Source organism: Psammomys obesus, unplaced genomic scaffold (genome assembly GCF_907164565.1).
Source record: "Psammomys obesus unplaced genomic scaffold, mPsaObe1.curated_primary_1811, whole genome shotgun sequence".
In the NCBI taxonomy this organism is placed as follows: domain Eukaryota; kingdom Metazoa; phylum Chordata; class Mammalia; order Rodentia; family Muridae; genus Psammomys; species Psammomys obesus.
In genome coordinates, this window is record NW_026592348.1 from 2,519 (window position 1) to 13,700 (window position 11,182).

An 11,182-nucleotide genomic window follows, 5' to 3' on the forward strand; every position below is an offset into this window, starting at 1 on the left:
CCGGGTCCCCAGTTGCTACCAGTAAATCCCCAGTCCTGGGTCGCATTGTCTTAGCAGCCTCACACCATCCATGCTGCCCCAAGAGTCCTGACAGCTCCACCCAGATTCCAGGTAGGAGGAACTGAAAGGCTCTGTCTTCAACCGCTACCTTTGCCCAGGCCTTTCTGTGCCATCTGCCAAGACCAGAGGGCAAAGTGCCAGGGTTGGGTATGGAGAAGAGGTGAGCACAGACAACCATGCTCTACGCACCTAAGCCTCCACCCTGGTCTTAAGGAAGGGATACGGATTCTGAGAGAAATAGCTGTGCACAGACAAGCCTGAAGGGGAGCTGAGGAACACGGAGGCGAGGTGGGCGATTGTCTCCGGCAGGGTCAAGCCTTGCGCAGCCACGTGGAGAGGGAGCTGTACCTAGGTCTCAAGTTGTGAAGTGTGGGACTCTGGACTTGCCCCTCTGGGTTCTCCTGAATGTGGAGTCATTGAGTTGGGCAGGTGAGTACAAGATAACGATTCGGAGACTGGAGGGCCGACCAATTGCTGACCAGTTGATGGGTGGATCCAATCAAACCCTGACCCTTAACTTGGCCTCCTGGGGAAGGGATGATGGGAGAGGCTGTAATCAGAAAGAAGACAAAAATAGACGTAGAGCTGCTCCAGGCGTGGGAAGACAGAGGCTTGGAGTGGAGAAAGTGGCACAAACCAGAGCCCTGGAGATACTCTAGAACCAGGAGCAAGTTGGCCAAGGCGGTGGTCTCGGGAGCCACGGGAGGGCAGGGCTGGGTCGGGGGAGGGCAGTGTGGCGTCAGGATCTGGGCGGCCCCTCGGCGGCCCCGTCTGTCTGGCCCATCCTCTCCAGCCCAGCTCCGGCTCCGGCGCCCCAGCTCCGACCGTGCGCTCTCGTGGGTCACGGGGAGAGCCCCGCGAGCCCCGCACCACTCGCACCCGGGCAGCAGGGCCGCGGGAGGGGCCGCCACACCGGCTGGGCGAGGGCTGCCGCGCCGCGTCCGGCAAAGGAAGAGTTGACAGCTGGAGCCGGCTGCGGGAAGGTTCGCGCTGGGACGCGGGGCTCTGCCGTGGGCTGAGAAGACCGGTAAGCGGCGTTTCCCCAGACCCTCCCCCGGCCCCGTCCTTCTCGCTCGCTCGGGTAGTGGGGAAGCTCCGCTCCAGGGGACTCGGAAGACAAGAAGGGTTCTTCTTTGGCCCCCATCCTTGCCACATCGGTCACGGGGAAGTTTCTGAAAAGACTGAGTGGGAATCCCACTTTTCAGCTTTAAATATGAGAAATGAACCTGACTCCTGAGGAAGAGAAGCAAATACTATTGGTCCTATCTATACAGCCTCAGAAAATACCAGCCCACATCCCCCAACCATGCCAACATCGTAACTTCCTCCTGTACTAGTAGCTACAACACCTTCTGAACAGGCACCGCCGTATCCACGCAACACAATTATCTCTGATGTTCGCGGTGATTTAATGAATTCTGATACTTCAAGACAAAAAAAAAAAAAAAATCCCTCTGACTAGTAGCAGGGATGGGGCGGAAAGAATGGACCCTCAACCCTGGGCAAAGGGGGGGGCAGGATCTCTGATAGGGTTGAGTCCAGCTGGCTCTGAGACTAGGAGCACCTGCTCTGTGAAGTTTCTTGCAGGGACATTCTGAATGTCCTAGAGACATGGCTAATTCTTGGATAATGGTGAACTTAGAAGTAAGCAATGGCATGAAAAGGAAACTTCAAATGTGGAAACCTCACCTCTTTCATAACTGCAGTTTCAGTATTCAATGTTTAAAACTAGATCTAGAGAATGAGAGGCACCGAGTCTTGGTGGATGGACTATGGACAGGTTGTCTAGAGTCTGACAGTAATCCAGAGCCAAGGATGTTGTAGGATTCTTTCCCTCCAAGTCAGTTTCTTTCAGTCTCACCCTAAGTTGGTAGAGGTGAGTCGGGAAAGCAGGGGAGGGAAGGAAAGGGTGAGTCAGCTGGGGGTAGGGCCACAGACCCACCCTTCCAGCCCTGCATTTGTCTGGACTAGCCCAGATTATAGCCTCAGGGTTGGGATGAAGTTGAAGGGCAATTTTGGATTTATTCCAGGTTTTTAAGGCCCCAGGATTCTGCAGTTCGCTCCTCTCCAGGCCCAAGGGCAGCCATACTGTACTCTGACAGAAGTGAGGGCACTTGAAGCCCCATGTCCAAGGTTCCAACCCACAGATGTCCCTGCCTCTACCGTTGCTAGCCGCCTTCTCACTTCTGAGAGGCAAATTCATGATCTGGTGCTCCTACATGCCTGTACATGGCACAAGTATTTTTGCTTTAGGTTGCAGGGTTTCACTCCTGGTAGAAGTCACAAGAAATTTTGAGTTTTTAAAAGTATAAAAGTACACTTTTACACTTAAAAGCTTAAAAATATACTTTTTCCTAATATCCAAATGTGTTTCCTTTTCTCACTTTTTTGGGGGGAGCTAAGCTGACCTTGAATTTACTCTGTAGCCTAGGCAGGCCTTAAGCTTTCCATTCCCCTGCCTCCGTCTCCTGAGTGCTGGAATTGCCTATACCACCATGCCTCGCCAGACATAAAACTATTCTCTGTGTATTACCATCTATAGTACTGGCTGATGTTTATTGAATTCTTATTCTGCGTCACACAGTTTGCTATGTATAATTGCTTTATATAAATTTACTTCAAATCCGCTCTGTGATTAGTAGGTACCTAATTATTGATACAACTAGGCTAAGGTGTATAGCTCAATAGCAGAAGGCTGACCCAACATGCGTGGGATCTTAAAGCCCTGGGTTTGATTTCCAACTTTAAAAAACGTAACATGGTTCAGTGAGTGAAATGACTCATCCAAGACCTAGGATTCTAACTTGCACCTAATTCAAAAGTCCATTCTTGAGCAGGGTGTGGTGGCAATCCCAGCGTTTAAGAGGCTGTGACAAAGAGCTACATATTGAGACCCTGGCTCAGAAAAACAGTAAAAGGAAAAATGTTCTCGGTTTTCATTATATAGTGCCTCTCCAGGTGTGAGACCTGGGGAGCCACCAAAGGGGTCGGGAAAAGTTGAGTCACTGTGAGCAGTAGTGGGGAGAAGTGTCTTGACCTCTTTCCCTTTCATTGTCCCTCGTTTGTTCTCCCTATCATTTTCTCCCTCTGATTCCATTTCCCAAAGCTTTCAGGAATCAGAGATGCTCCTTAAGCTGTTCAAGCCTTACCGATAATGAGACTGTTCTATATTCATCACTCTGTTGGAAGAGAGGATGGATGGGTTAAAGTCATTGATGAAGGCCAGGAAGGCAAGGTCCTTTCCTCAGGTGTCACTGTCCTAGAAGACCCATTTCAAGGGTTCTCAGAGAACCCTTGGAACACAGATGTTGTTCTGCATAGTGTAGGACAGCAGATATGTCATGGGCAAAGGTTTCAGGGGAGAGCTGCTGCCCTCAGAAAGGAAAGGGCTGGCCTTTCTTGTAGCCCCAACTGCTTTTCTGTTCCCTGACCAACGAGCCCTAAGTCAGTGGGATAGAGATCAGTGTTTTGTTTTGGAGTCAAGGTCTCATGTAGCCCATCTGGCCTTGGACTCCTAATCTTTCTGTCTCCATCCACTTCCTAAATACTGGGACTATCAGGCATGCATCAGAGTGCCTGGTTTATATGGTATTGGGATTGAATTTGTGTGTGCTAAGCAGATATTCTACCAACTGAGCTACACCTCCAACAAGGACCGAGTGTTCGATGGAATACTTCAATTTAGCATCAGTCACAAATATAACAGCTATTTATTTAGAACCTACTATGCACCCTCGAAATTATCTTATACTTTTCTGACTGCCAAGTGGATGCTCTGTGGCATCCTGTTTATCCAAAATTGGATTAGTAGTACCCCCCCAAATGACTATCCAGGCTTACAGAAACATTTGTACAAATGATATTGAGGATTCAGTCCATGCTGAGTCCTGTTTTAGGTACTAAGAATAGAGTAGGAAAGAAGACTGACAAGGTAGGGCCTGCCTTTGTGGAACCAACATTTTGGTAGAATATGAACATTAAAGAAGGGATGATGTGGAGGAAGAGTCACACTGAGATAGAACAGGAAAACTAAAGACACAGAGGCAGCAGGTTTACCTGAGTTTCAGGCCAGCTTGGGCTAATGAGACCCTGCCTCAAAAAAAAAAAAAAAAAAAGAAACTGGCTGGAACATCAAGAAAGTTCTCCAGGAGAAAATGGTATTCTAGGTGAGACAGAAGCTGGATCTGCCAGGGAGAGGGGACCTGTCCTAATCACGCAGAACAGCAAATACCATGCTGATAGACAAAACCTCGCCGTGGTTGAGAACAAGATGGCCATGGGGCTGGAGAGCAGTGTGCACCGGGAAGCAGGACTGAGGAAGCGTCTCAACTGTGTTTTGGGGCTAGAGCCTCACACCTCTGCTTATCAGTTGCTGTCTCAGCCCTCTACTTCCTTGAGCTTCAGTTATATCTTCCTTCTCCTCTCTTCCTCTTCCTTTTTATCTTCTCTTTTATATGTGTTTATTTTGTGTGTCAGAGAGCAACCTTGTGGAGTGTGACTCCACAGTGGTTTTCTTTCTTTTTTGTTGTTGTTTTTTGAGAAAGGGTCTCTTTATGGAACAGCCTTGGCGATCCTGAAACTGTCTTTGTTAAGCAGGCTGCCTTGAACTCACAGAGATCTGTCTGCCTCTGCCTCCTGCATGCTGAGATTAAAGACATGTCACCAGGTTCACTCTGTCCTTTACATGGTTCTGGCCATGCAACACAGTTGCCAGGATTGTGCAGCAAGCTCCTTTACCTACTGAACCTTCTCACCAGAACCTCTTGGGTTTGTTTTGTTTGTTTTCTTTTCTTTTTTTAAGACAGGATCTCATTATGTAGCTCTGGCTAATGGTATGTATCCTCGAACTCTGAGATCCATCTGCCTCTGCCTTTTGAGTCCTAGGATTAAAGGCATGCACCGCAGTCACCTGGCTTATTTGAGTCTTTCTTCCTTCCTTCTTTCTCTCCTTCCTTCCTTCCTTCCTTTCTTTTTTCTTTTTTCTTTTTTTTTGAGACAGGTTTCTCTGTGTATCTTTTTGGCTGTCCTGGACTCACTTTGCAGACCAGGCTGGCCTCGAGCTCACAGAGATCCACCTGCCTCTGTCTCCCCGACTGCTGGGATTGCAGGCATGTGTCACCACACCTGGCTATTTGAGGTTTGTTTTTTTTATATATATTTATTTGTTTGTTTTATGTATATGAATGCTCTGTTTTCATGTACACCAGAAGAGGGAATCAGATTCCATTACAGATGGTTGTGAGCCACCATGTGGTGCTGGAAATTGAACTTGGGGCCTCTGGAATAGATTAAGGTGGCTCTTAACCACTAAGCCATCTACCCAGCCCGCCGAGGTATTTTTAATATATTATTTCATTTAACTTTACAACTGTGAAAGGTAGATACCATTCTCCCTGTTTTGCAGATGTAATTATTGCAAACCACAAGCCCATCACAGCCAAGAGCAGAACCCAGTTAGGTCTGATCAGCTCAAGTCCTCAGCAGCCCTGTACTGTTTACTTCTGTAAAATATGTAATTACTGTTGTCGATTGCTGTTATTAAATAACCAAAGTGTGTTAGTGTATAGCACAACCCAGGCCCTGGATACAATAGCTTATCCATGACAGTGGTTCAGACACGCCTGTGGCTAAACCAATTTGACGCAGCCTGGTCTACAAAGCCAGTTCTAGGATGACCAGTGGGCCACATAGTAAGGAGACCCTTGCAAACAAACAAAATAAAATGTCACCTTCTGCAGCTCAGTCCTTAAGGCAGGTATTAGTCAGGACCAGCAGGATGATTCCCGCTGGATTCCTGAGTCCAGTACCAAAAGGTGGGGCTCCAAAAAACGCTTCCACCCAGCCTGGTGGAAGATCGGGCATTGTAACTGAGCCTGCACCAAGCAACTCGGCAGTCCCGCACCCAGGAAACTGGAGTCTTCCTTCCAACCTCCTCCAGTCCCAAAGCCCCCTCCGGCCCGTCAGAGCCCGGAGGGATGTGAACGGGGCTAGGTATGATCCTAGCCACCGCTAGTTCTGCGTCACGTGTCCGAAGCGCTAGAGGTCGTTGCGGGGGTGTGGCTCGGGGCAGTGGTGGCTGGAGGAGGAGAAAGATGGGGTCTTGCCATGTGAGGCGTGTTGAGGTAGTAATAAAAACCTTTGGAAGGTAGAAGGAGATGGGCAGAGGTCACAGAGCCTGAGGTGGGGGTGGGGACTAAAAAAGGCCTGGAGTACCCCCGGGGAATTGGGGGAGTGGGGGTCGGTGAGGATGGTGTGGTGATAATAGTCAGACAGTCAAGACAGATGGAAGGAGAAATCCGAGTGAAAGAAAGACACAGAAATGAAAGAAAATGTCAGAAATGAGTCAGAGAAAGGAAGACAGGACCGGCCTTGTCAGGGAGCCTTAGAGACAGACACAGGGGAGAGGAATACAGGGAAAAGAAGCACACGATGCAGATGCAGACAACTGGTCCTTATCCATGAGAGCTCTGGTCTTCCCCCAGACTTACCGTCTGAAAAAGAAACCCAAGAAGCTGTTCTACCGGGCTCTCTTTGTGATCATCCTTAACAGGAGAAGAAGGATGGCCAAAGAAAAGGGCCTAATCAGCCCAGAAAACTTTGCTCAGCTGCAAAAGTACATGGAGTGTGAGTCTCTCCCGGCCCTTCACTTCTGGAGAGTTCCTTCTCATCCTGCTTCACTACAGTGTCCCAGCTACCTGGAGCTGGTCCCCTTCTCACAGAGCCCACTTCTGAGGCCTCAACTCTCTGAGGGACAACCCCCCCCCATTTCCCTCTGCCTGACTGCTTCAGGCCTCAAAGGAGAAAAGAGGGATACAGCTGTGGAGGAGCTGAAACGTTCTTCCCTTCTTGCCATTTCTTCTCTCACCCGACCCTTTTTGGCCTGTAGATGTCCAAGTGGAACTCTGGCGGAGGGCCAGGCCATCGTCTTGTTCTTATCTTCCTCTCCTCTCACCCAGACTCCTCCAGAAAGGTCAGTGATGTCCTGAAGCACTTTGATGAGGGTGGTCAGATGAACAGATATTGCGAAGGAGATGTAAGTGGCATGGGACCCTCTCTACCAAGATCCCCAACCTCTGGGAAGTTTTGTGGGCCCGCTTCTTGCTTTCTTCCCTCTAAATACCCCATTGTTGATTGTTACTGCAGCTATTGCTTTAGAACAAAACAAGAGTCCTAGTAACTCAGGAGACGGCCCAAGAAACCATACTTCTGCCTCTCCTGCTTGTCAGCACTGCATTTATTGTCTACCTCCATTACCCTCCATTCCTCAGCCCCCAGCTTCTCTAGCCTGCAGACTCCCAGGGTAATACTCACGCTCCTTCCTTCCTTCCTTCCTTCCTTTCTTTTCTTATTGTTGTTGGTTTTTTGAGACAGGGTTTCTCTGTGAAGCCTTGGCTGTTCTGGACTCACTTTATAGACCAGGCTGGCCTCAAACTCACAGAGATCCACCTGCCTCTGCCTCCCTGGGAGCATAGGTGTGCGGCACCATGCCTGGCATGATACTCAACTCTTTTCATAGGCCATTGGTTACCTGGGATTTGAGCAGTTCCTGAAGCTCTATCTGGAAGTGGAAGAAGTTCCCCATCGCCTATGCTGGGCTCTGTTTCGTTCCTTTGTCACTAGTCAGAGCTCCGAGGACACTGAGCTAAAAGGTGTGATTAAGCAGATAAGGCTGGCCTGGGCCTATGGAAAGAATGTCAAAACAGTTTGAATTTGAGAGTTGAAACAGTCACATATTATGGGCAGGTCAAAACCCAGAGAGAGGTAGAGGGTGGTATCATGAGCTATTAGCTAGGAAAAAGAAAAAGAGCTGATAAGCGTGCGCGCGCACGCGCGCGCACACACACACACACACACACACACACACACACACACACACACACAGTAAAGGGGAGCCTGGCCTTGAATCTGCTGTGCTTTCATTTTGTAGCCAATGTGATCTGTCTCAGTGATGTCTCCTGCTACTTTTCCCTCCTGGAGGGTGGCCGGCCAGAAGACAAGCTAGAATGTGAGTTTGCCGTTCTGAGCAGGAAAAAAGGGTGGAAAGGAGAAGGGGAAAGGAAAGTATTCCCCAGACCGGAAGGGTATGATCAGACAACAGGCTATTCCCTCTGCTCTCCTGACTGCTATCCCAATGCTACCCAACCAGTCACTCCATCCCATGTCTTATTCATCCCTGTGTGCATTGCCTTGGATGTTCACGGACACAGAAGTGTGTGCTGTCTCTGTCGCATCTCCAAGGCTGCCGTGCATTGCGGTTTTCCCTATCTGTTTTACCTATATGTGACGGTCCTGAGCTTCCCGAGTCCTGGGATTACAAGCGCCCACCCCGAGCCTCCAGTCTCCCTTTTGCCTCTGTCCTGTCACTGCCCTTGTCAACTTAAAGCTCCCTTCCTGTTGCTTTATTTCTCTTGTTTTCTGAATGCTTGGGATTTGTTTGCTTTGGTTTGTTTTTTGTTGTGTTTAATAATTTTTTTTTTTTTGAGAGAGAGGGTCTCAGTGTGTATCCTTGGCTGGCCTGGAACTCCCTATGTAGACCAGGCTGGCCTTGAACTCATAGAGATCTGCCTGCCTCTGCCTTCCAAGTGCTGGGATTACAGGTCCATCATGCCTGGTCTTGGAATGAACTGTTTGGACCACTCTCATAAACTGACCTGGTTCCTCCAAACACTTCACAGTCACCTTCAACCTGTACGACATGGACAGAAATGGGATCCTGGACAGCTCAGTGAGTTGTGAGACATGTGTATTGGGAAACTGTCCATCTGCCTGTGCTCTTACACCTCCACTTTTCCAGGGTCTCCAGAAACAGAAAAGGTTAGGATTGTAGTTCAGTGGTACAGTGGGAGGAGACAATGGTGTGTAAGACTAAGTATGGAAATAGTAGTTCCCAAGAGCTTGGCCTCCAAAAGAGCAGGCTGGAGATGTGAAACGTGCTAACATTTATCTGTCAGAGGCATCTGAGAACTTGAGGTAAATTGGCAAGTGGAATACAGGAGCTTTGAATTCTCGAGGAGATTTGTGTAGTGGTGATAGTAAGTGACTATGGCTTTTACCCTCTTTGGCTCAGGAAGTAGAAAAAATTATCCTTCAGATGATGCGTGTGGCCGAATACCTAGACTGGGATGTGTCTGAGCTGAGACCGGTAAGGCAGCTCGTCCCTTTCCCTCCTGCACCTTCCTCCCTGCAGTCCTGCCTCCGGCTTGCCTCATCTTGACGGGTGCCTGGTTCCCTCTGCTGGAATGACTGTTGGGTGTCCTAAGGGACAGTGGAGAGGGGTTTGGGGCCACTCTCAGCACGGCCTTTCCTACTCTCCATGCAGATTCTTCAGGAGATGATGAGCGAGGTTGACTATGACGGCAGTGGTTCTGTCTCTCTAGCCGAGTGGGTCCGGGCTGGGGCTACCACGGTGCCACTGCTCGTGCTTCTGGGGATGGATATGGTGAGTGGAAAGGTTTGTGAGGTAGGCCTGCAGCTGTCTCGGGAGACCAGTCTTCTGAGAAGTTGGTGCCCTCCGTGACCTCCTAGACCATGAAGGATGATGGGCAGCATATATGGAGACCCAGGAGATTCCCCAAACCAGTCTACTGCAACCTATGCGAGCTGAGCATCGGCCTCGGCAAACAGTGCCTGAGCTGTAACCGTGAGTGACGATACCTGAGCGTGGAGGGGGTGCAGGGAAGCCCGGCGACTGGTTGGGACGTGATGCTGTGAACTCAGGAAACACATATGATTCTGGGAAAGCAATATAACTTTCTATCTTTAATTATTATTATTTGTATGCTGTGCTCGGATTAAAACCCAAACATGTATCTTTTCTTAAAAATAATCTTTATTGCTAAAAAAAAAAAAAAACTTGCAGGCAGATGGTGTGTGGTAGCGCAGTCTCTGTGAGTTCAAGGCCAGCCTGGTCTACACAGTGAGTCCAGGCAAGTCAGCGCTACACAGAAAAAAGTTTTCTCAAATAACATCCTCCCCCCCCCCCAAAAAAAAAAAAACAAAAAACAACAACAACTTGTAAATAAAAAGACATGACTTCACACTGTAGCTCAGGCTGGCCTGGAACTATATGGCCAAAACTCCCAACAGTCTTTTTGCCTTAGTAGTGGGAGTGGCTGCTGCTGCTTCCTCCTCCTTCTCCTTCTTGTTTCTGAGACTGGGTTTCTCTGTGTAATCTTTGCCCTTGCTATGTAGACTAGGCTGTTCTCAGGCAGAGATGCCCCTGCCTCTGCCTTCCAATTGTTGGGACTAAAGGTGTACACCACCATACCCAACTTGCCATAGCTTCTTGAATATTGACATTATTGAATATTAAATACTGAATGTTAAAGAGGTGAGTCAGCATGCCCAGTTTTCATGTATTTTCTTTAACCTTTAGTTTTCGTGACTGAAAAAGCAGATCATTGTACATGGTAAATATGTTGGTGCTGTTATTGCTAGCACATGCCTGCAGTAACAGCATTCCTCATAGGTAGGAGGATCTGGAGTTCAGAGCCAGCCTCAATTACAAAGAAAGTTTAAGCCTAGCCTTAAGTACAGCCTGGGCTACATTTACCCTGTCTCAAAACACACTAACGGGCTGGTGACATGACTCCCTGGTAAAGGCACTTGCTGCCACATCTGACATTTTGAGTTCAATCCCTAGAACCCACAATGAAGGCAGGGAACTGACTGGAAAGTTGTCCTTTGATCTCTGCAGTCCATTGTAGCACATGCATACCCACACACATAAGCAAAGGCAACTAACTCATTAAAAGGAGCCTATTGTTTTGCAGTATATCAAAGATTCAATTATTTTATCGAAACAATTATTTTATTTGCAGCCTTGGGTGGCCTCGACTGGATATGTAGACTAAGCTTGCCTCAAACTCCCCGAGATCTTCCAGCTCAGGTCCAGCCCAGCACAGGGACAATGTGACAGATAGGCAGCATGTGCACTGTTAGGAGGGAGAGCCGGGGCTTGCCCTTGTTAGGAGGGAGAGCCGGGGCTTGCCCTTGTTAGGAGGGAGAGCCGGGGCTTGCCCTTGTTAGGAGGGAGAGCCGGGGCTTGCCCTTGTTAGGAGGGAGAGCTGAGGCTTTTGTTAGGAGGGAGAGCTGAGGCTTGCCCTTGTTAGGAGGGAGAGCT

The 11,182-nt window shown here is 48.8% G+C and overlaps 1 protein-coding gene across 6 annotated transcripts; it reads left to right on the top strand.

The window, feature by feature from the left end:
• The first annotated feature begins 206 nt into the window (after nt 1-206).
• LOC129681228 (diacylglycerol kinase alpha-like) lies at nt 207-11,165 on the top strand. Of its 6 annotated transcripts, none has more exons than XM_055613131.1 (9): nt 207-489; nt 6,543-6,684; nt 7,017-7,093; nt 7,577-7,709; nt 7,988-8,065; nt 8,736-8,785; nt 9,128-9,202; nt 9,380-9,499; nt 9,586-11,165. In XM_055613131.1, exons 2-9 carry the CDS (start codon nt 6,621-6,623, stop codon nt 9,706-9,708), a joined length of 720 nt encoding a protein of 239 aa, XP_055469106.1. In that variant the 5' UTR covers nt 207-489; nt 6,543-6,620; the 3' UTR covers nt 9,709-11,165. The 6 variants fall into 6 exon arrangements, with proteins under 6 accessions (XP_055469106.1, XP_055469107.1, XP_055469105.1 ...); XM_055613132.1 differs by having other exon boundaries at nt 6,611-6,684; XM_055613130.1 differs by lacking the exon at nt 207-489 and adding an exon at nt 618-1,087.
• The last annotated feature ends 17 nt before the right edge of the window (nt 11,166-11,182 follow it).

What these genes read in the sequence shown, in the direction of transcription:
- LOC129681228 (XM_055613128.1), top strand. Translation starts at nt 4,895, where the DNA reads ATGTATCCTCGAACTCTGAGATCCATCTGCCTCTGCCTTTTGAGTCCT. An exon ending in CGAGGACACTGAGCTAAAAG is followed by an intron (nt 7,710 to 7,987) that starts GTGTGATTAAGC and finishes TTCATTTTGTAG; the next exon opens with CCAATGTGATCTGTCTCAGT. An exon ending in GCCAGAAGACAAGCTAGAAT is followed by an intron (nt 8,066 to 8,735) that starts GTGAGTTTGCCG and finishes AACACTTCACAG; the next exon opens with TCACCTTCAACCTGTACGAC.